General features: G+C 34.8%; 1 protein-coding gene across 3 annotated transcripts; it reads left to right on the forward strand.

Moving 5' to 3' along the window:
* Positions 1–11,453: 11,453 nt before the first annotated feature.
* On the forward strand, positions 11,454–25,542 carry LOC131034091 (nuclear transport factor 2B). Of its 3 annotated transcripts, none has more exons than XM_057965452.1 (2): positions 11,454–11,953; positions 25,247–25,542. In XM_057965452.1, exons 1-2 carry the CDS (start codon positions 11,657–11,659, stop codon positions 25,319–25,321), a joined length of 372 nt encoding a protein of 123 aa, XP_057821435.1. In that variant the 5' UTR covers positions 11,454–11,656; the 3' UTR covers positions 25,322–25,542. The 3 variants fall into 3 exon arrangements, with proteins under 3 accessions (XP_057821435.1, XP_057821436.1, XP_057821434.1); XM_057965453.2 differs by lacking the exon at positions 25,247–25,542 and adding an exon at positions 24,658–25,153; XM_057965451.1 differs by lacking the exon at positions 25,247–25,542 and adding an exon at positions 19,988–20,411.
* The last annotated feature ends 200 nt before the right edge of the window (positions 25,543–25,742 follow it).

Consider the following 25,742-nt stretch of genomic DNA (forward strand, 5'->3'; position numbering starts at 1 on the left):
ACACTTAGAACAACCATAGCCTTGGATATGACTCTCTCTGCAACTCAACAAGATAAGATTCTACGGCTTAATGCCTTATATGAAATCAGGAAGTCTGCCCTGTAGCACACATAAACAATTCAAAATCAATGCATGAAATGGCATAATAAATATATCATTCAACCTAGGAGATTGGGCCCTTCTGCATGACTCCAGGTATAAGGACAATTTGGGCAAACTGCAGACGCACTGGTTAGCGCCTTATGAGTGGATTGAAACATTTCCAAATGGTGTAGTCTGATTGGCCACTATTTATCCTGTAAAATTCAAATTGTTGGTAAATGATCATCGTTTGCACCTCTATCATAAGCCGCTTTCCAAAGAGGAGTTCCTACAACAATTCACTATTCTGGAAGGTTCCAGGGTTCCTGTAATGCCCCGCCAGGAAACCCCGAAGGGATAAGCCAAAACACAAGAATAGAGTGCAATAATTTTTATTTTTTTTAAAGTTACACCACATTAAGGTACAACAAGATATCAAAGATTCAGATTACAAAGTTGAAGACATCAACTAACACCTAAGGAGTTTCCCAATGAGATTACTTAAATTTCACAATTCACTTAACTCACACAATTAATCCAATAAGTTGATTATCTTAATAACGAGATAATTCTTAATCAGGATAATTTCTTTCAGAAGATGGAAATATAAATCACAAGCAAAGATTCATCCATTAAGATCTATTCATAATCTTCATTCAAGCTTTTCATTAAAATACAAGCCATACATCTAATATTCTAACACACTAGAATTTCATCATAAACATATGAGATCTTTCCAAGCATACTTAATTTCCTTAACAACAACTGAATATATTCCATTACTCTAAGTTATATTCTTTCATATTCCAATTTATTGCATTTAAAAGACGATTGCATACATGCATCTACAATAAATCTCATTTAAACCACTTATGCATTCGATCAAAATGGCATTCAAGAAAGAACTGCATAAAAACATTTAAAGTTAATTCCATCTTATCCACTTATACATTCTAACATAAGCTATTCATACATGATAAAGTTGAATAAGGGAAACATGAGAGAATAACATCACATAACACCATAATGATCTCGGAGTTCACCCCTAAAGGGCTACATCTCCGAGTCTGCTCAACTGCAAGACCCCTCTGATAATTAATAAAGTTAAGAATACAAGAGGTTACACCATTACAATCCGGTCATCAAGGCGAAACATAAACAATATACAAGCGACCGCATCGGTCAATTAATACATAAACGATCCCTGAAAAGAAAAGGATCCAGCTGAACATAATCAAAGCTAATACAAAGGTCCAGGAGAGCATCCCCAAAACTGAGTCATCACCACCCAAGGTCTAACATGAAACCAGGTACTCACAAGGGTAAAGACAATAGGGTGACCCACAAAAGTGCTCCTAACAGGACAAAACGACAACACACTAGCGAACGTAGGGAGAAGTGTCATCACACAGCCTGGTACGGTGACCATGGCAAGTCTTCATAGGTCCCGGCCCCATACACTGGGTTACCCTGGCAACCTAATCCGAGCCTCCGGCCCATCCAAGCCTCATGTGGACCCACACATCCTCTCGTGAAGACAAGGATGATGGATTGCCATTTCAAGCCTTCTCACAGCATGTCGGGTCTATGTTAGCACTCGTCCCATGTGTGAGGCACATTTATCTTACTTAGAGATTACATCCTAATCTACTGTTAGGTTATCACTTAATAGACTCACTTTCGATGGGTTACCCAGCAGCCACTTTGGGCGCGACCCCCAATCGAAAGCCACTTTCCCATACGACACTAGACTATACTCAGACGAACTCAAAAACCAAGGAATAGACATGGTCAGACAAACAGAGTTCAAAATGGAGAAATCCACCATTTGGTCAAACATGACTTCATATGAGGTGCACTGATAGAGGGTACTCTAACTAGAGACCTGACCGACTAAGGTCAACCACGAATCATCATTCGACACCCACATAAAGGATATGACCAAATACGACACCACCACAAAACAACAGTCAACTCGGAACCGAGGACTGAAATAGGTACCCCAAATCAATCCATACGACAGGGACCTATCAAACAAAGCACGACTTGCCATTACATAAGCAAAAGCGAATACAGAAATTAAACTCACATAGGTAATATTCAGCAGATACAATCTTTTCCGAATTGATCTAAACATTAAAAGTCGATCAAGTTTTCTACATGATCTATGTTTCCAAAAATACACTAGCAGGAAATCATCATTGCAAGGTGAATACAATATCACAATTTGCAATAGTACCATTGTCTATTTCTTAAACAGAGGAAAAATATAAATTAACCATTCATTTTACTAAATGAGAATATCAGTAACTAAACAATTTTCCCAAATGATGCTTAATTAAATTTCCAAAAGCACATCGTTTAAATTCACAATGTCCAAGGGTTAAATATTCATTTCTAACATTTCCAGATGGCCTATATCATTAAAATCTTCAAACAATATATATTCTTGAATAAAGTATGTTTTATCTCGAAATTTTTTCCAATATAAACAATATTTCATCTTTTTCAAAAGATGCTCCCCTAATATTATAGGTCCAAAAGGATTAAATATTAATTCATAAATATTTATAACCCTACGGTTAATAAAATATACACAATTAATATTTAATATTGCATAATAATCCAATTAAGTATTAATCAACATATATACATTTATTCCCATTGATAAATATATATTAATATTAATTAATAATTAATTAAACACTTTATAAAAAAAACTTTTAAAACTAATAAATTTATTTATTAATTTTTTTTTTCAACAAAAAAAAATAATAAAAAAAATACAAATTAAAAAGGGGGGCGGGGGGGGAGGGGGGGGTTTCCACGTGGACCCCATGTGGTCCCCATGGGAGCACACGCAACCCCAAAGGGGAAGCGTTGCTTCCCAAGGGAGCACGCAGCATCTCCAAAGGGAGCGTTGTTGTTCCCAAAGGGAAGCACGCAGCACCCCTTGGGGTGCGCTGCTATCCCAATGGGATACGCAGCTCCCTCTTGGGGTTTCCCAAAAAAAAATAACAATTATTTAATTTTTTTTAAAAATTTTTTAAAAAGATCATTGTTAAAAAAAAAAAAACAGTTCCAGCCAGTCTCAGCAGAGACTAAAATAATTAAATTTTTATTTATTCTCCATTGCAATTCCAAAGAAAACCCAGATTCTCTTAAACCAACAGCATATTTGCCAAATAAGATCTATTAACTTCCATATATTCAACCACAAACAAATATCTCTGATTTAAAGCATGAAGTTGAAGGTATTCATATGGAACTTAATTTTTATTTTATTTTTAAAACAACACAGAAATTTCCAGAATATGAGAGGTTTTCAAATTGAAAGGATAATTCTTTTGGGCATAAGAAAGCTCATTTTCCATGCAAGGATGCAAACAATAAACCAATACCAACTAATTCCACAATGATTCATAACCTTGAGGCAATCAATGGAGAAATTAAAACCAAATAGCATGAAGAACATCCAATGCCCATTTTTTAAAAATTTAAACAATAACTAACTGATAACCAGAATTCCTACCTCAGTAAGCATTCTTGGAAAGGATTTGATGAAGAGCCCCAACCTGCAGCTCAAGAAATCCTTCTCCTTCCAAAACCCCCAAATTTCATCCCAAAAATATTTTTCCAACAAAACATTTTTCCAAAAATATCCATCCTCCAAAATTTTCCAAAAGTCTAGGTTATAAGGAAGAGTTGATCAAAATTTCATTTTTTTGGAATTAAAATTTTTATTTAAAAATAATTCCCAAAAATTACTATTTTCCAACTATATCAACAAATTAAATTGTTTTTCAATTCAAAATTGATTTTCTCACTCAACTGAAATTTAACCTTTCTATTTCAAAAATGCCAAAAGATTAAATTAATTCTATTGCAATTAAATTTAAATCTTTCTTTTTCAACAACATAAACATAACAAATTTAATATTAAAATTAACTATTTAATTGAACTTGCTCCCAATTTAAATCGAGCAATTCAAATCAACGATAATTCACATAAAGAAATCTCGATTAATTTAGTCCATTAATCTTTAATGCACAAATACATATTTAATCAAATTGAATACTAAGGACTAATTAATCAATTTAACCATACACACCAAGCACACAAACCAAGAAAGTCAACCAGACAGACGACTCGCAAACCCAACAAAAAGGGGATACCGACGACAACTGACGATGCTCACTTGAGCACGACTATGGTCAACTAGGGTCTTATGACCACCTAATCCAACTCTAAGGATTGAAGAGGTACACTCAAACCTGCAAATCCAGGTGAAGACGAACCTCGCACTCATGCGACGTTGTACCTGAAATCTCCTACAACCAAGAGTCATACATGCATACATATATAAACTTAATGAAAGCGTTAGCCCGATATTAATACCACGAAATAGGAACACTAAACAACTTGCATACAACTAGTGCGAAAACTACATCAACAACTATGCATTAAATCAAACATCTGACTATAACATTATATTAAGATAAACTGACCAAGATTAAACCGAGATTAGAAATTGATTAGGGCAGGGCTACTACATTCTCCCCCCTAGGTTCCGACTTACTCCTGGAAGTCGTAAGGCTAGATGGAGAACATGTCGTACGCTTCAGCCCTGAAACTCATTCAACAAATATCAAATTGCACATAGAAATCTTTCCATAATCAAATGAAATATTACTGCTAAATCCTCTACAAATGCCATTACCCATTGGCAAGATACAGCTAAATGCAATGTAGGGTGCCACCTCAAATTTACTCCCTATATTTAAAAGAGTAGCATATCTATTTTCAGTTAATGAGAATTGTCAGAGATCTAAGTCCTTCTTTGGAAATGCCGCAAGAGTTTTATCATGTTAATGAAACGTCTCCTACAACCATAAAAATTTGCTTTGTGAGTTTTACTTACATAATTATGTTGTTCCTAATGATGCTAACTGGAATCCTCTGCTTTATATTGGAGACATTCAACTCAAAGCTCTCATGTCATGGATCCAAAATGAAATTACCAGGGTAGAAAAATTTAGGATGTATATGAAGGATGAACTTGATCTCCCACTGCCATTAAGAGCTAAATCAAGGGATCCAAGATGCCTTTATTATGATTGGCAGAAAATTCTGTATAAACTAGACTATGCGAATAATATTCGAGGGTCGGGTAGCAATTGGACATTTAGTGCAACTTTGGAATAGTCTGCCTGATGAGTTGAAACAATCTGAGCCGCATTCATTGCCAAACTATCATGCAACACTTAGACGAGCACCCAAATATATATATTTGGGTAGAACAAAAGAAAAATATTGGTTGCCCCTTCGTTTTTAGCCACCTATCCTTCTATGGCCACTAATGGGATGCGGGAATAATGACCCATCTTATAATGAAGCATCAAAGAACACCAGATGGACACAATTGTAGAAGATGTAAGGATTTTAATGGAGCTTGGCTACAGGAGGATCTGGGCAGGTTACCCCCGACAATTTTAGAATTAATGAAAGGATTAGGAACTTTTCTATTGCTGGAGGACTAGTAAGAAGCTAGGTCGGGGGTAACAATGAGCCAAAATAATGGCTCCATTTTGTCAAATCTTTGTCATGAAACTCTTGTTTTGATAATATGTTTGGGTCATAGGACTTTCCTTATTGATGTCTTTTTCTAGTATTTCTGGACCTGATTTATCCTATACCCAAGGTTGTTGACTAATGATATCTATACAATTAATCTACACAAATTATCTAAATTATATGGTTTAATTTATGCTATGTTAACATCAATAGATACACATATTTTTGTGCACGTTAATGTCATGATGCAGGGTCATATAAGATGAAAAGGTGATTAAGCTCGCGGTTTAAAGAGCCGTCAATATGATGTTGGATGCAGACCCAGTCAAAGTGGAGCAACATTGAAGAAGGTCATAATCAATTGACCACTTCCTCAACAGAGCGATCTGTGGAACATTCATGATTGTTCTTGATGGAACATAAATCCAGGAAGGAGGTTACGCTATATTTTCTCAGCAACAGAACTGTTGTTGTTGTTCTGCATTTATATGTTGACTTCTTCTTCTAGTGTAATTAATCCTATTCGCCTATTCCTCTGGGACGTGGGTTGATCAGTTAGGAGTTTGTTATAAGTTTTCTTTAAATAGAAGGTCTCTATCTTCTCACAGGGGTAAGAAAAGAGAACAACCATAGAGTTAGTAATATTCAGTATTCAGACTTATGTATGTGCAGTCAATTTGAAGTAAATAAAAATAATGGTATTCTGAGTTTATCAGTTGTTATTTGAGTTCTAGATATACTCATTCAAGGGGGCCCACTTGGTGAGTAGTTCTTGTGTGTTCTTCAGTTAATTTTCATTTTGTTATAGTTGTTGTTTTGGTATTAGACTGTTCCTGCAGCCACTGGAAACAGTTCATGTGTTTGTTCCTGCAGCCAAAGCAGGCAGAGTAGTTCCTGTCCATTGTACAAAACGTTGTCCTTAGCAGTATTTGCTTATGTTATTTTCAATTATGAGTTTCAATATAGTATTAAGTTATCATGTTTCTGCATATTTGTTTCAGAGAATTTCCCTTTTCAGCAATAGAGTAAAATGACTACAATTTGATTTTTAGTGCACATACAGTGTCGACCCATTTCAAGTTTACGTCCCTGGTCGATAAAGTAAATGAACCTTTGTTGCAGGAAAGGTAGTTGTTCAGTAAGGATGTTTTATCTCTAAGTTGAGTCTTTAGGCCATAGTTGCTATTCCAATTGCAAGGACCAACAGGAAGATTCTCCTTTTTATCATCATTATTCATGTCCACTTTGTTAGGTTGGGAGGGAGAAGACTTATCATACAAGGCTTCATCTTTGATCAATGTTATATTAGGAGATAGGTCATGAATAAAATTCATAACATTATTGTGTCTTAATATATGTTGATGATTAAGATAAGCTCTAGGAGAATAAGGAGGGTCTAAAGTGATTAATGTACTGACATGTTTACTTTACCTTGCTTTCTCTAAAGTATCTTTACGAGAAGAGGATTCTTTGTTATTAACAAAAGATACCCTAGGAGAGGTATAAGTGTTATCCATTTTAATATTATCTCTAGGATTATCAATTACATTATCTACCAAAGCTTGTATGAGATCTACATATTCCATTAATTTCCTTAAAATTTTCATTATATACAACATGAAACATGGATAAAAGCCTTGAAAAATGATTTATAGGTAGGAAGTATCTTTGAAACCCTTATTTTGCAATATGTGAAAGTATTATGAAAGAATGCAAGCAACATGAAATGAAAGAAGCTATTATCAAACACATGATTTTGATAAAAATAGCTAATAAATAATGTAATCACATGTAGAAAATAAGTCAAATTTTGTGAATTCCATTACAAAAAATCAGATCTAAAAACACCAAATAAAATATGTGTAAAAGCATCTGGTTCACCAAAAATGTCTAGTGGTGAAAATAGGGATCCACAAAATATGATATGAATCTACTTATTTTCAAAAGGACCACCAAACATTAAAGAGGAGCAAAATCAATAGATTCAATCCCTCTTAGAATAGAATGTTGATTAGACAGGTGCTTAAGGAAATTGAAATTGAATGCTAGATCTAGGGTAAATGATGCAGAATTGGTGTAAAATAATAGAAACAATGAGCTAAATATATGCAGTATGTAAACATGAAGCTAGATTTGAGAAGAAGGAATATATAGGAACTTGTATCAGAAAATCTATCCCAAAAGTACAAGATCGAGATGCTTGGGGTGACTTGGTCCTCCAACTATCAGTTTTGGGCAAACAAGAAACTTTCAGAATCAAAATGTCGCTCAAAATATTTTCCTTGAAGTTCATAAAATAATTGTCAGATTGAGATGCTTGGGGCAACCCGATCCTCCACTTTTTGTTCCTGCAAAAGTTGGATATGATCATCATCGTATGCTCTATTTAAATCTTCATTCTTAGCATATAAATCTATTGCCTGTGCATAGAAAGAAGGGAAATGGTTTTGTTGATAGGGGTTTTCTTAGGTCAAACCTTGAGTTTGGAATTAACCCTTAAATTGACTTGAAATTTTAAATGAAAATACGAAAGTAAATGTTGAATAATATACCTTAGATCTGCTACAATTGATGATGGATGATGATGTAATGCTATTTGTATGTAATCAAAAGTGTTGATGTAATAACATGACGAAACATGAATGAATCAAACACAAAAACATGCTTGTGTGAAGATTGATATAATTCATAGCTTCGTGATGTTGAAATATTGGAAGAATATGGTATGATGAAATGCTATCTTGAATGCTTGAAGATGCTTGATGTGGATGCACAAATGATGGATGGAGATGATATTATTGTGGATTGCCAAATGAATTGAAATGATGCTCTTAGATAGGGTTCCCTTGAGGTAAATTACCAATTAGGCCAACCTCCAATGCTCAAATTGAGACACAAAGATCTGAAATCATTGGGAAGGGGAAGTGCACCGACATACCCAAAATAGGTCCTTCTTAAGGAGGGCAAGGACACCCGTAGTGTCCCTATCCAACAAAAATAGGATAGACAAGTGGGAAATGCAGAGTGCATAGCCCAAGGTATAGGTTCAGATCTCTGTGTAGAAAGATGACATCAATTTTGAGGTAAAAAGCCCAAAAATGGACTTGGGTGAGAACTACGACGGGACACACTAAAGTAGTGGTACAAAAGGTAGTTTAAATTGTGCAGGGCTACAATTTACAATGCTACAACATACTAAAATAAAAATGACATCGTCACGTTTCATCAGAGGGGGCCCTCCTCTTCTTCCATGCAACAGCTAAAGACTCTGCTAAAAGATCACAAATTTCTCATTTTAAAAAACACAACTTATAGTCTTGATTTCTATGCTATTACATATGTGCTATATTCTCCTTCACACCATTTCTACACACTATTATCTTGCCATTCTTTAGTGTTGCTACATTGCTACATTAATTTCCAAAACTCCACACTATCTTGCCATGTTTTTTCATTTCTACGCTATTCTATGTTCCTCTCATGCCCATTACATTGCCTTTATATAATACATAAGGCATGTAACATATTTAACAAATATGCATAGCTTTTCCTACATTCATGGCTATCCTCTCTCTCTTTCGGTTTGAAATATAGCAAGTTAGAGAGATCTAAAATATAGGGAATTGTTTTATTTGTTAATAACCAATCAACCCAAAATAAAGGAGTTGATTTGGCTTATAACAAACATATTTATAATATAAAATAATTTATGAGATCTATTTTTAGATCCAGACCATTATAGCAACATATTAAAATATAAGTGAAGTAAACAATTATTTATATGATGAAATTATTTCACTGGTAATTGGAACTGCATGCTACAAGATGTCTTTGTTCTTCTCCTTCGATAGCATGCTGCAAGATATATTTTCTCAACATAATGATAGCAAATATTAGTAAACACAATCTAATATTTATTATTCATGTATTTTATCTAAAAAACTAAATTAAATATTACTTGTATATATTTAATCATATGTAGCATAAAAGTAGTAAAATGATATGGTGTGATATGAAAATGGAATATGAGAATACATATGAAGGCATATGAAAAAGGTAAAAATATAGTATAGAATGGAACATGAATGACTCTCATCAAGGTTCATCACATTACATGCCCACATCATGCATATATTTATCATATTGTCCACATCATGTAGAGATTGGTCACAAAACTACATAACAAATAACATTGATCACATTGGCTACATTGTGTATATATGTTTATTTCATTGCCATAACATGGCCAAATCACATAGATCCATATAACATTGCCACATTGAATAGACTATTTTTCATATCACTTTTTATATAGGTAGAATTTTCTGTTCTTTCTATCCACTCTTCAGTTTCACATTCAATTAAAGCAATTGGCTACTTGTGCTTATCTTGATCACAAGGGAGGGGCTACTCATTGCATATATTTTTGTTGTTTATATACTGCTATGGAATACTTATGCCAAAGAGAATACAAGAAGAATTATTGTATCCCTTTTCAAAGAGTATCTTTTATGAGGGTCTATATATTTACTTTTCATGTTTGTTTAGAATCTTAATGCTTTGAAATGTATTCTTAATTTGGATTTGTACACACATTATAGTGGGAGGAAAGGTAATGGTGAAATTAGCACACTCATTCCATTTCTCGTTTACTTTTGTGCCCACCTCAAGGTTGAATGTCTTAATGCAATAACACATTGACAAGTGGCATACTCTTGTGCTTGCGTTAGCTCATAGCCTGATCCCCATCCACCTTTATTCACTTCCATTTTACACCAATTTCCATACATTCACTATTTACTCATCCTTACTGCATGCTCATTTACACTTACTTCCATATGTTCAATCCTTGCCTCAAAATTATATTTAACCCCAAGGTTCATTTTTAAGTGGCTCATGATTGATTTGGTTTAATCTCAAGGAGTGTGAGAATGAACCATACTTTTAAATTATCAAATTTAGATTATAATTTTCTCATCCCTTTTATTAGCCATTATGAGCCAACTTAACACACATTTGTGCGAGATATTATATATCAACATTTAAAAATATTCAATGATCATATAAGGAATGCAACAAAGAAAAGAGTAAATTATTAGAGCACACTGTACATTTTAAAGGGACAAAATAACCAAATCTACATATAGGCCATTTGTATGTTGGTGAGTGTTAATTCATTGCTAATATGACCCACTGAAGGAGTTTGACTTAATAGTAGTTGTTTAGCTATCAAGTCAACAAACTTCGAAATAGTGTCCTTCGACACCATCTTGACATTCAAATATCAAGTAGGCAAAAGAAACCAACTTTTTAGACACATGTTTTTTCAGATTATTCTAGGTGTTATATGTCAATCCAACATAAAGATTAAGTCCATGGTTATCAAGATTGACCTTACAAAAGAGGCTCATACAAGAAAGAGTAACAACTGATATGTTTGTAATTCCTATTGTAATTCTTGATTCTTCTTTCAATAAAAAAAATATCGACCTTACAAAACTCATAATTGAACTATACAAATTTCTAAGATAATACACATCTTAAAATGATTATCAAATTGGAAACATTATTTTTTAAGCAATAACAAATTAAATATACACAACTTAAAAATTAAAAATATGCACAACTTCAACAGCCTTGAGATGATCTATTTTAAAACTAAATTCTCTTCTCTATCACTTCTACTTCAATTCTCAATTCTAATTAATTTAAATTAAATAATACTTATTAATTACATTTATTTATTTAACCTAAATTTGTTCATATAAGTACGCTTTATTCTAAAAAAATAAGAGAATTTGATGAGCTCTTCCCAAACATTGATGCTGGTCTCTTGATCGCGGTTAATTGTTTGTGAGTTCATCTTCTAACCTTGCAATAAATTTGTGGAGTTTTTAAAAGTGCGGCGTGGGAGAGAAGGGTTTATTCTAATTTGGGATTTTCCTTGTCGAGAGGGGAAGAAGGGCGAATCTGGTCAGAGCAAAGGAGGAGCAGGGGATAATGGATCCTGATGCAGTGGCAAAGGCGTTTGTGGACCATTACTACAACATATTTGATACCAACAGGGCGGGTCTGGTGAGCCTGTACCAAGATGGCTCCATGCTCACCTTCGAGGGCCAGAAGATACAGGGTGTCCAGGGTATCGTCGGGAAGCTCACCAGTCTGCCCTTCCAGCAGTGCAAGCACAACATCAGCACCGTCGACTGCCAGCCCTCTGGCCCCGCTGGCGGCATGCTCGTCTTCGTCAGCGGTACCCTCCAGTTGCCCGGTGAGCAGCACCAGCTCAAGTTTAGCCAGGTATTTTCGCCTTCCCTCGTTTCCCAATCTAGACCATGTTTTCAAAGATGGGATCTTTTTTGGGCTAGGATTTATTAATCGACCGTGCCCAAATGATCAGTTTTCTCGTTTAAGTGTCAAATCACAGAGAGATATCTACTTTGAATATGGGATCTTGGCCACTTTATATGTATTTTCTTCATGGTCTTATTTTAAAAGGCGTTCATTTAAACAAATACGGTATCCGGAATTTATATTTTCGTGGGAACGCAATACGATCAGAGGTTTGCTTGTATGGGCTAAGATATGGATTAACTCTACTAAGCTGGTCTCTATCAAGGGAAAGGTAGTGGGTCTTCGAATTGTGCAATCAAGGAATCAAACATGGTTACAAAGTAGTAGCCATAAAGTAGCCAGTAGTTGTGCATTAAACGAAAGACAATGTGTGAGGCAATAAGAATGATGATTCATAAGGCAATAAGTAAGGCAATGAGAGAGAGATAATGTATACAATCTATGTGAATAAGGCAATATGTTAGACGGATATGGATGACAAAGGGGGTGAACGGCAAAGAGATAATTACATGTGGGGAACTCTTGGGTGCAATAATCTGCCCGTTTGTCTGGAGCTTTTACATTGCAAGGCTCGATGGGAGGAGTTGAAACTTTAGATGGGAAGAGGTATCCTAGGAAAACAGTTAGGTTCTTGTTCCTATTGATTTGATCTGGTCCTGCAGCAAATTCCCAGCTCCAAATCTTCAAGTTCTGCTTCATTGAGCTCTTGTAGGCATGAGTCCTTTTTATTTTCATAAGGAGGGAATTAGAAAGGACATAAGTAGGTTTGCTGCAATTCCCAATTGTAGAATAATTTGGTGGTCGTTCTTTTGGGAATTGTCCAAGAATTAGGGTACAAATAGGGTATCAAGCCTCAAGTCAAAGCTCAAAAAATATATATCGGTGTTTCTGAACATGGCTTATGAACTTGGCGGCTGGCTTTGTTTAAGTAACAAAACAACAAAATTGTGCCTCACTATCTATGGTTGGTGTCATTGGGGCAAAGATAGGAAATTGAAACCTAAGTGGCCTAAAGGATCTAATAGCGTCTAGCAGGGACACACAGGATCGAAATTTATCAGGTTTAAGGAATCGAAGCATGTTATGATAATTTCAATAGGTGGATGTGATCACTCTAGTTGAATCCAACCCAATGTAGTGATGTAGCGATGATGGGAAATTCAAAGTGTCATCAAGTCCCTTGACAAAAGAAATTTTAGTAAAGCATTGTTGGAGTGTATACATATACCTGCAAGGCTCATCACTTGTTACATTGTCTAGCAAGGGATAATACTTCATGAAAAACATATTTTAAAATAAAAATTAAACAAGGCAATGAATTAATTGAAGGAAATAATGTTGAACATGAAATGGTTGCACCATTTCAAATACACGTACCTTGACTTACATTTCTGCAGAAGAGAATACATGCACATACATTTCCAGATCTGCATATGGCTGGTGCAACTAATTATCTTTTTTCATCAAAAGTTATCAATTGTTGTCTTTATGACACAAGATTCCATGGACAAATGCATTGCTAGCATCTAGTGTGCGAGTTAAACATAATACAAGAAGTATTTCAGAAAGAAATTATACTAGGACAGGTCCAAATGGGCATGAGGTAAAGGCTATATTAGATCTGGTTGGCCCATGGAGAAAAAGTTAGGTAGATTTTTTTTAAGGATCCCAAATATAACCAATAGGAATCTTGAAACATAAGGCAATGCCCAAATACTATTTTGAAAGCCGAAGATGCATCTATAATCAATTAACTGCATATGTAGTTTGTCAGAATCCTTGAAAAAAGATGAAGCAGAGGATATAAAGAAGCTTGGAGAGATTGCTAACCAACTTTCTGTCAAAGGGAAGACACCCTAATTAATTCTTCAAGACTATTAGTTCTCTACATCTAGAATTAGAAAACTTGATAGGTCTAGACTTGGACTGACTAGTGATGTTAAAATCTATTTCCCATGATGTCTATAATAATGCTAAGAACTTGAAAAGTAAAGATGCCTACCTTCTACAATATTTCCTCTGCTCTGGGGTATCCATTAGAGTCAACAAACACTACGAAGATTGAGTACTTGCTTGAAATGAAAGATGGTACATATGATATATATGTTCAGCCTCCTACCCTGGTCTATTGGCTTTCCACATTCCAAGGGACCTTTTTCTCTTGATGAGGTCAATTGTGTAGTTTTGTCTTTAAACTAGATATGCGGTATGCCAATGAAAGATTAATATCCATACAGTATGCTCTATTTATGTAAGTAAGCTCTAGAGTGATACCTGGGATGATATGCAAGACTATAAGTATACAATCTAGGAATATATGGAAAAATCAGTATAGTCTGAATGAGTATGAAGAAATAAAATAAATTGCTTAGTTTTAATCTAACATGAGATGCAAACTACCTTATATACTAACTGAATGCATTATATGACAATTGAACAATTTACCTTGGGTGTAGTACTTTCTAATAAAGATCGGCACAAGTTTTGTTAATAATGCCTCTTATTCACTGCTATAATTGTTGCGTCTTTAGTGGCTATATAAGTACTTAGTTACTACTTATTGTTGAATTTCAAGTGCTGAAGAAGAATGGGGGTATCACAGGCTACTGCCAAGTTTGAAGTGGATGGAACAGATCTGTTGGCTGAAATTTTGTGCTGCATTGAATGTTAAGGTGTCACTTTTAGGTTTACTTGTGGATAGAATGTGTTTTTGAGTGATCTCACCAACAATTTTTTTTTCTTGAGTGATTTTTCCATATATCTAGGAATATATGGAAAACTCGGTATAGTCTGAATGAGTGAAGAACGAAAATAAATTGTTTAGTTTTAATTTAACATGAGATGCAAACTACGGTATACATTGACTGAATGCATTATTTGACAATTGAACAATTTACCTTGGGTGTAGTACTTTCTAATAAAGATAGGCACAAGTTTTGTTAATAATACTTCTTATTCACTGCTATAATTGTTGGGTCTTTAGTGGCTATATAAGTACTTAGTTACTACATATTATTGAATTTCAAGTGCTTAAGAAGAATGGGCATCACAGGTTACTGCTAAATTTGAAGTGGATGGAACAGATTTATTGGCTGAAATTTTGTGCTTCATTGAATGTTAAGGTGTCACTTTTAGGTTTATTTGTGGATAGAATGTGTTTTTGAGTAATCTCACCAACATTTTTTTTCTTTGTTAAAAGTAGATGCAGTCAAGCCCTGTTGGGGAATCTGAATCATGTCTTGATATGGAGCTCTTCTGTAAGGGGCATTAATAAGCTTGACAAACATTAGTTGAGTGCACTCACTAGGCATGCCACCAACAATCTAGAAGGGGGTTATAAGTTTTTTTGATAACATGTATCTTGACTATTATGTTGTTTTTGATGCACAAGAATGGTGATGGTTTGGGAGTCACCCGAATCAAAATATGTAGGGGTTATATTTCGTGTATCTTATATGTCACTAATCATGTATTTGGTAAATTTGTTGAATATTGATTTAGTATCGAAGCTATGTTCCATGGATTGAAGTAATGGGATGGCAGGGGACAGTTCTAAAGATATATTAACTTGATCCTAACATTAGCAAGTTTTGAAAGTAATCAATGGCTACAAGAGAGGGAAAAGACCATATATATTACAATTGTCAAAATGAAGTTATTGTTACTGAATAAAAAAGGATTAGGCCTGCATAAAGAAATGTAGCACACAAAACTACTTGGTGGATGTAATACAAAAGATGTGATGCCTCATACTTGTGCAAAGAGTCAAAATTATTTTTAGTTTCACCTCAGCTTCAACTGCCTTGAATCATTGCCTCTGCTATCTTTTTGGGCAGCATTGATATTACCAATCCTTTTCACAATCTGTGCATATGGCATATTGGTGGCTGCCTATTGTATCATTTGTTTTCCCTTTAGCCTCTCTCGTAGTATAAGTCTTCATTCAGGGAACTCTTTTTCAGCAGTTCTGTTCACCACATTACATACAGTAACCCTTTCACCAGTTAAGGTTTTCAATCTTTCATCTTAACTGATATTAGCAAAACCATCAGAGGTCTGTCTCTATGTAGATTTACCTCCTTTTACTTTAAACCATGTCTGGTATTTTCTTAATTTGCTTCTTTGATTCTGATGTTGTTGGCAGCTCTGCAGGGAATGTAAGGGCCTGCATTATTTCTTTCAGGATTCTGTTTGTTTCAGGATGTCGAATAAGAGTGTAGAGCACCCCACATAAAGAACAATGTGCTGGCTGTTTTCTTTGAGCCAAATATGAGTCTGTGGGATAGAGTAATAAATCATACTTTGAAAAGTGCTTTTATCTTTGAATACAAGAAATAAATTATACTCTTGAGGGATTTGAAGTTTGCAGATGCTTCTTTAATCTTACAACTAAGTTGCAAGTTTAGGTTCAGGCACCAGTTCGCCGGTTCGGCAAAATTTTGTAAAGGGGTATGGGTTCATTAGTACAAAAACAATGTACTATATATATATATATATATATATATATGTCCCAAGCATGAATTAAGATTAGAATGTCACATAGCATCATGTAAACAACAAAACCACCATAAACTGATTATATATGTATGTATGTATGGCGCCTACAAGCATGAATTAAGATTAGAATGTCACATAGCATCATATAAACAACAAAACCATTATAAACTTGTAATCATAGCATCATAGCATCATATACATCAAGTTCAATATCAAAATACTAATATTGAGTTCAAGTATCATTGTTTAAACAATTGGAAATATAGTTTCAAAGTTTAATCATCAAATGGATTCTCTAAAATTCTAAATCATCAACATCGTCATTCTCATCATTCTCATCATTGACATTGACATTAGATGAACCAATGCAGATTTTGCAGAGATTACAGTGAAATGAAGAGTTGGCAGGCCACCATCTATTGCTGATCAACAGATAGTAAAGCAGCAATATCTATCTGATTTGGGAACCTCTAAGGTTATATCCAGTCAATCAGAGCTCTGCCACCATATTAAGCAAACACTGGGTCAAGATGTTAATGATGTCAGGGAACAACAAAGACATCCCAAAAGCTAGGCTGGTCCAAAGGACAAGAAAACCATATGGCACGGAACAGAGGTGTTTTGGAATACAAGGGACCACAATAGATACTATTATTCAACTGAAATGCCAGATGATGAGCCTAAGTTTGCTTCTGCCTATTGTCTTTTTCATTTGCTAAGACAGTACAATATTCTGCTGTAGCCTGGGGAAAATTACTGAACAACTATGTTCAATTTATTCTTCTGATATATGTAATTGTATCCAACATCTTTACAAACTGGGGTATCTGTTAGATTAATCAATTATGGGTGTTAGTTCAGCAGTTTATCTTTAACATTGTGATTTTGCAAGTCACGGATGTCAAAAAAAACGTAAATTTGGGCGCCCAGGCATTCAGGTTTGCCTAAGTTCCCTGTGGATGAACCGGCTTGCCCAGGCATACTGGACCAGGACCCGGACCTAAACTGAACCAGACCGGTACCTTGCCCAATCCTGCAACTTAGTTTTACAACATTCAGACTCTTTCAGATTCCTCAAACAAAAAAAGGAAATGTAAATACCTGGTCCCTGGCTGGCTTTTAAATATTCAGGATGATTGTCTTGGAGGGGAAATGTATCAAAAGGAGAAATCGGAAAAATATTGACAAATTGCTAGTTATGGAATAAGTAAAATATCGCATAAAAGTAAAATATGAAATTATACTACATCAGGGAAGCTCAATTACTTGATAAGAAAAAATGCTGTGTATGGAATATCCCACATTGGTAAAATTGAAAGGCAAGTTAGGTTTAAAGGGTGTTACATGCACCAAAAAGCTTAGTCAATACAGAAGCTTGACTCGGGGGTGCAAGTCCCTGAGTGGATGTTTGGAATCCTTCTCTCTGCCGCTGACATTGCTCAGAGGTGGTTGTGTGCTATGTGGATCCTCTCGACTTGTTATAATTCACCAGTTTACACAGTTAAAAGGTCATGAAAGAAATGGCTTCTCATGGAAATTAGTTTTCCATTGGATGACTTGATTGAAAGAAAAAACTCTGACATAGGTTACCCCATGAAATTTAATATCTAAATAAACAAACTAGTTTTAAAGCACTTGTTTGGGACAGAAATAAAATTTTGATCTTTTCTAGATAGATTTTTCCATGAATTTCAGGTTCTTCCATTCAATGTTGGGGAAAACAGATAATTTTCCACATACACCCAACCTACCAACCAATAGATGAAACCAGTAGAGCAGGGATATAAGAAACAAGATCTGCATTTTATGGAAGAAACTATCTGGCCTGAGGAAGCAGAAACTAAATTCAGGCATAGATGTGTTTCAACTTTCAACCATCACATGGTGAAATTTAAGCCACAATCTTCAAACTCTGTCTTTTCTATATCAACAGAGAAGTAAAAGCAAATCAAGAGGAAGAGTTGCATGGTCTAAGCAGTTAAAAGGTCTGAATATGGCTGTATATGGTATTGTGAAGCTACTTTTCCCTATTTTTTTAATGTTGCAGAGCATGGTTGAACAGAACATAGAATGAGGTGGTAGAATGAAAGGTGATGCAGAAAGCCTTCCAAGCTTGTATTGCTGAGAGGTGCACCTACAGGGTAGGAAGGGTGGAGTGTAATGAGTCAATGACATGAGCATGTTAACAAAAGCTAAAACATTTTTTATATTTTTATAAAAGGCCTCTCAAGTAAATAAAATAAACTAATAGAACTCTTCAGTAAACTAGTTAAGAATTATTTTATTTTATTTACATTGTTTACTTTATTTTTTAATATTTTATTTAAATAGCTATTTTTCTTTATCAAACAATGTAAATAAAATAAAATAATTCTTAACTAGTTCTTGAGTAAATAAAATAACTCAAGACTGATATCTCTTGGCATTTTTGAGATAGATGTATTTAAGATATCTATACCAGTGGTATTTATTAAAGAAGCCTATTTGATATATAATAAAAAATGATGGATATAAGGTGTTGATCTAGACTAGATGCAATTCAGGCCTCCCCACTTTCAAATAATCTGATTTAGAAAACACTGAAACGATTTAATGGCCGTCTGTTTATGGCTATCTTATATCATTGTTTCATATATTAAAATGTTGTTAAGGATAGAGTCCCTGAAGGAGGTATGGTTACTATTTGGCATTGTGTGTAATATGGAACAAACATCTCTGATAACTCTGGCCATTAACCATACTCTCTTTTAAAGTCCAGATCGCTCCAACTATCTTCCTTGGTAATTGGAATTCTTGTCAATAAGGCTATTGCTTCTCTCAGGTTATTGACTTAGTGGCCACAGTCTTTAATGCAGGTCTGAAGGGTATTTTACTGTCTCCTCCATCCTTGCATGCATGGGTAAAACTTCGCCCGACCCTCAAAATTTCGCTGTATTTACAATCCTCTGGGTGAAGACAACTCGACTGGCAGATACAGAACTATTATTAGTACCTACTTATTAGAGAGTTTAAGTGGGGGCTAATATGAAAAATCCATCTCTTAGTACTCAGAATTGAAACTTCTGGTTTTAGGAGGCAGTTTTGATTCTTGGGAGGTCCTTTAATTTTGTTGTGGCCAAATGTTTAAAAAATTATCTTGAAGACCAATCTGCTACCTTCTGGATTTTTTTGAGAGGGAAATTTGAAACCAAGATTCTAAGCTCCTATCCACCCTAGAAGATAATTTGTAGCTGTCCAATTTTCTTTGAAGTTTTAGAAGATCAATATTTAATCACTTAGGGAAAAGGATAATGGAGGAAGAAATACGATACTGTTTCATCATATGAAAGGTATAGGGTGCATATGGAAGGTCCCTGATTCATAAAGTTTACATATATTAAAATTTGTTGTTTATTTGAAAATTGTAAATGATCAATTTTATACTCTACTATAAATTTTGCCTTATCTAAGATTTATTTTATTTATAGAGTTTACTTCTGGCAGTTGCTGAGACAGTTCTACAAAAAATATTCACTTTATTTGAGCTGCTGGAAAAAAATGGATAAACTAGAGAATCTTCTTGCTACGACGAAGTAAGCCTGAGTTCATTTCCTCCAAATTTGTGCACATGTTTTACAGTGCTTTAGAAGCTGGTTGGATGCTGGTTTTTCCATAGTTTTCCAAGTGGAAATTTTTATTTTTGACCCTTTTTTAATAATAAACAGAGGATGTTTATCTTAAGATACAGATTGTATTCACACACTTGGAATTGTAAAATCTGCCAAATGAGAATAACGACCTCTATAATCTTTCGTCTCCACAATTGATGCCTCTAGCTGGGACCATTTCGAATAAACAGTAAATGTCCACTCTGTTTTTGCAAGTTTTCAAATGTGGACAATGACTGATATAATGATTTTGACTTTGACTACAGAAACTGATAGAAATTGAGCAGCTTGTTAATTTAGAAATCTGTTCCATCTTGGCTGTATAATTATTAAGAACACTTAGCTACCTCTAGATAAAGCTGATCATTCTTTTTACCAAAATGGTGTGAATCGTACTGTTGTTTCAGGCATTTGGTTGCAGCCATGCCTCTGCTGTCCTTGTAGTAGATCATAGAATAGTGGAGGTTACATTTTAACTCTGCAAGAAGGAATTGGAACTGTAAAATTTTCCATATATCTGTATTGACCATAACAATTCTCCTTTGCGGTGACTGAGTGACAGTTAACATCTGCTCTGTGTTTCACAAGTAATGAGATCTGGATTACGATTGATATAAGGGCACAGATTTGGATTATGGAAACTGAGATAAATTAATTAGTGTATTAATAAAAAATATATTCTATGATTATAAAAGATCACACAGATACCTTCAGATAAAGCTTATAAATCCCTTTACTATATGAATAACAGTTTGCATCATACTGTTCTGCCACGTCTTTTGTTGCTTCCATGTTTCTGCTATGCCTTATGATATTTAATGGAGAATACTTTTAATCTTCTGCAACGGAGTTATTGGAATTGTAAAATGCTTAAGATGTATTGATCTTCACAATTTATGTTACCCATGATTGATGCTTTTAGATGTGACCTCTAGAATGACAATAGTCTCTGCTCTGCTCTTGACAAATATTCAGACATGGACTAATAATCAGTACAAGGTCTTAGGCTTCTACTATATAGCAATTGAAAGTGAAATTGATTAGCATACTAATCTAGAAGTATATTTATGCTTGTCTATAACTATCAAGAAGATGCAACTATATCCAAATAAAGCTTATAAAGCTATTAACTTCAATAGTGTTCATAATACTGTTCTACTAAAACCTTTGGTTGTGACTCTGTCTCTGCTGTCTCCTATGATCCAATAATAGTAACTGCATTCTAACTTCTGCAGTGGATAAGTATTGGAACCGTAAAGTCCTTATATTAGAAGTATTAATCTTTCCAGCACCCCTTCATCACCATTCATGGTTTATTTGGGACCATTACAAAATGACACGTAGCTTCTGCTTTGTTCTTGATATGTATGAAAATGTGGACCATGACGTATTTAAGGGCATAGAATTTGACTATAGCCGCTGAAGGAGAAATTGGTTAGCTTATTAATTTGGAAATACAACCTACTCTGTACTGTTATCATTTAGAACATAGCAACCTCCAGGTAAAGCTAATAACTCTCTTAACTAGAAGGGTGTGCATTATACTGTTCTGTGAGTTCTTAAGTTGGTTTTGCCATTTATGGTTTTGCTGTTCATTATTATAGAAGCTTTTATTTACAAAGCACAGTTTGTCAGTGCCCCCTTAAATCATAATTATGGAACTAATCTACAGATTTGTAGAATTTTCACACAAAGGTCCATGAAGGGAGTTGCTATGCCGTGGCAGATCATGTTTAAATTTTTAAAAACACGAATAGAATATGTTATTGGTAAGGAAAAGTATGCAAGAATAATGTCCTTCTGGTGTTTAATCAGCCCCAGAAAATTGTCATCCTTGAACACTCCCAGAAGCTTTTGGGGATTTGCTGCCAGCAGCCACAGTATCAGAAAATCCAGGCAATCCAATTTGTTATGTACATAACTAGAATGGATGTACAATTAAACTAATATAAAATTTGAAATTTTAAACTTAAAATTTTAATGCTGAAAATCTGAGATATTTGGATGAACAAAATATCTGAAAAGAAACTAAAATACCAGGTGGTTGTACTCTAAATAAAATTAAGAAAGCCCCTAAAATTAATACATTTCGTTGAGAAGGTATGAATGCCAGCGCAAGCCTAAATCCAAAGTAGTATAGGTGTTGCACATGGCCAAAGCAGTCTTCAACAATCTACAGCGTAAAACACATTCTTTAGAAGCATTACAAAATTTGGTAGTGTAGTAACGTTTCATTTTCACTCCATAATTTGGCATGACAAATAGTAGAACAATTTTTAGATTTGTGCCAGTGAAGCTAAAAGATAAATGTATGATAAGATTTAGTGAAGATTCCTACACTAATTAAAATCGTATGATAAGAAGTTGGAAATTCTACTCGTAAGAGAATGAACTTAAGAAATTATAGTTTTTTTCTCAAAATATAATTAAACTTGAGAAATATTATTCATGGACTCTACTATAGCCATTTGAATACAACTGAAGGATCTTCTCACAATAGCCTTTCTTGTCATTCTTGAGTGGAAATAGCATATGATTCTGAAGTGTTTTAACGTGATTATTTAATTTTTTCCCAACCAAGACTAAGGAGGACAACATAGGAGAAATTGCTACTTTAACCACTAAGTCATCCTTAAATTCTATTCATAGTTAATTACTTATAAAATGACCTCCAGATTTTTATTGATATTTTGCAACAAATTTATTTTCCTCACAAGAATAAGGGCATCTTGGGCTGCCTCGAGGTATGATGCTTTTGTTTCTGTTACAATTGTTACATCTGTCTCTCTTAAACTTAACAGTCTGAAATGTTCCCAACTTCCCTCAGAATTACAGCAGTATCCATTTTGTTTGCTAAGAACTGCTTTGGCTGGACATTATGCATTCTTGGGATGTATGCAATTTCAGAGTACCATGATGCAGCCTTCAGCATCTTAGCTTATTTAATGACAGAACATGGCTAACATGAGCTTTGCTGGTACAAATATGGTGGCGAGGAGATACTTTCCTGTTACTTAGACGCCTTGTGGTGTAGATTTCACTTATAATACAATGCAAGCCCTTCAATTAGAAAATTCACTTCAGCACAACTATACTATTTAACAATAGCTCATCATTTCTGCATTTGAGGAAAAATTTGGTCTCTTGTCAATTGCTTTTTCAAGAATGTTAATTTGTCCTGTCAGAGTATTATCCTTAGTTGTCGCACTAAGAAAAACTTGCAAGGAATTCAGGCATTTTAGTGGGCTCACAATTTATTATATGTATTTCCTGTTGAAATTCTTGAAACAGACAAACTGTATATTACCCTAGAGATCATCTAGCATTGATGATACTCATAATATAACAAGGTGAATGAGTTGCTGTTGAAGAGAACTCATAGGGTGATAAAAGGTATGGCTCTCAACATGCTACCGGCACATGACCCTATTTGCCTTTTATCTTTTCATGTCAATTTAAGCATTGCAGCGATGAACTTATTAGTCACCGCTGCCATTTGAGGATCCTTACATTTAAAACAATCACACTAAGAAGATATACTGTTGAAAATCTTGCATCATAGAGATGGAATGGAATTATTCTTGCAAATACCCAACAGTTTCTTGCATTTGTCCTATCATATTTGGAGAATTCCATGAGGGAGGAGTACTGGTGCGAGATAATCTTATGGGATCTCAAGGCTAAAAATTGAAGAGTGAAATGATAATAAATATTAATTGCATAATTTTTAGCATCAGCAGCAAATGCAATGTACCCGTTCAAGATAGAACAATTGAAACTGTTGTACCTCCAAAAAATACTAATTGGATTTTGGGAAAGTGGCTTATTCATCGTATAGACAGTGTACATCCTACCAGCATTTAATGTGAGCATAACTGAATCTATTGACATTATGTGATAATTCATAATCATGATTAAAGGATATTTTGGTTGTACCCATCTAGTAGTGAGGAGTAGGAAGTTATAACTGGTCGAGCTTTCAAGGAACTATGTATGCGAGTATTGTGTATTAAGAGACCAGAGACATTTGAGAGGCTGTTCTTTCCCTGTAGTATTTTGGATGATAAGGGGACATCCCAGGGTCTTGTGCATGGGTTGCCTTTGTTAAGTTCAGGTCTGCACCTCAAGGCTCCTCTGGTTGGTTAACATTATAGTTCCATGAGTCTTGGAATAGGGGATGGGTTTCAGGGACAGGGGGCCCGTAAATTTGGGGATGGTGGGGGGATAGTGGCTGGTGGGGATCTGGGGGCGGAGTCCCCAGCAGGGTCAAGGGATAGCACTTACCATTTTCATAATTTTATCACCATGTTTTCTGAAGCTCCAACACCAAGTGCTCACTATTTATCATCAAATCTTCATTCTTCAGAGAACTATATTACTGGGATTATAGTTTTTTTTGAGTGTTTAGAGTGTGGGTGAGTCCAGTTAGACTTTTAGATTTAGGGTTAGTGGTGCACGGTTCCAAAATATACATTTTTTAAGAAAGATTGCTTTTTGACATTTCAGGCATGGGAGATGGTTGGCAGTTTCAGGGTTGTTTGAGAGACCTGAAGAAGTTTGAGAGCAGTCCTGGGATGCTCAAGCATGGCCTCAACATCTCCTTCCAGGGGGATGCCCTGGAAACATCCACTGTTTGAGAAAAATTTCCTGGGGACATCTTCCTGCTGGTTGTGGTGGGGGAATGTACCTTTAGCATCCCACAATCCTTGGCACATCTCCATCCTAGAAATGGCCTGTATTGTGGGGAAGGCATGTACCCATGGAACACTGGTTAAAATTGACATTCGGTATTTTTTCCATACTGCAAAGAAACACGGAAAAAATGATTTTTTGTAGAAAACTGGAATGACAAGGGATGGACCTACATATTTGGTTTGACTATATGTGAGGTTTACTTGTTAGGTTGGTTGCACCACTTTCATGGGACACCACACCAGTGATTACAGTAATTGTGTATAATAATTTATTAAAATTTGGAGATAATTGCTTATATTTTGTGACATTCAGCAGTAGCTAGTTATCTTTGTAATCCTTTGAATAAATTTAATTTATGTTATATTTGACTGCAGCTTTGAATTTTTATTGTTTGATGCAGATGTTTCATTTGATGCCGACACAGTCGGGAAGTTTTTTTGTCTTCAATGACATATTCCGTTTGAATTATGCGTAACTCTGCATACTAGTGTTTTTTTTTGGCATGAATTCAAAAGATAGCAATTTGATAAACAGATGGAAGCTATTTTCGCAAATTTATTTGGCACAGAGACTGAATATGGATTAAGTTTTGGTGGTTCATTGAGACTCGGTGTTTCTTTTTATTGAATGTGAATTGTGGCAAATGTAACTTGATGAAACGTTGAACTTTATTTATATGTTTGGGTTGGACATGGAGCTACACTTCCAAATATTGTCAATTGCTGTGTTACCATAAATGATGTCAGATCTATGTATGTGTTGGTCTTTTATTTCAAATGAAGTGTTTTAACTAAAAGACGTTGTTAATACGACTCAACCTTCTCAGTACATTGGGGTTGTGAATTCCAATCTGATAAGGAATTTTAGTTGGGAATGCAATTTTTTCATTGCTTCAA

This window comes from Cryptomeria japonica, chromosome 10 (assembly GCF_030272615.1).
Source record: "Cryptomeria japonica chromosome 10, Sugi_1.0, whole genome shotgun sequence".
NCBI lineage: Eukaryota > Viridiplantae > Streptophyta > Pinopsida > Cupressales > Cupressaceae > Cryptomeria > Cryptomeria japonica.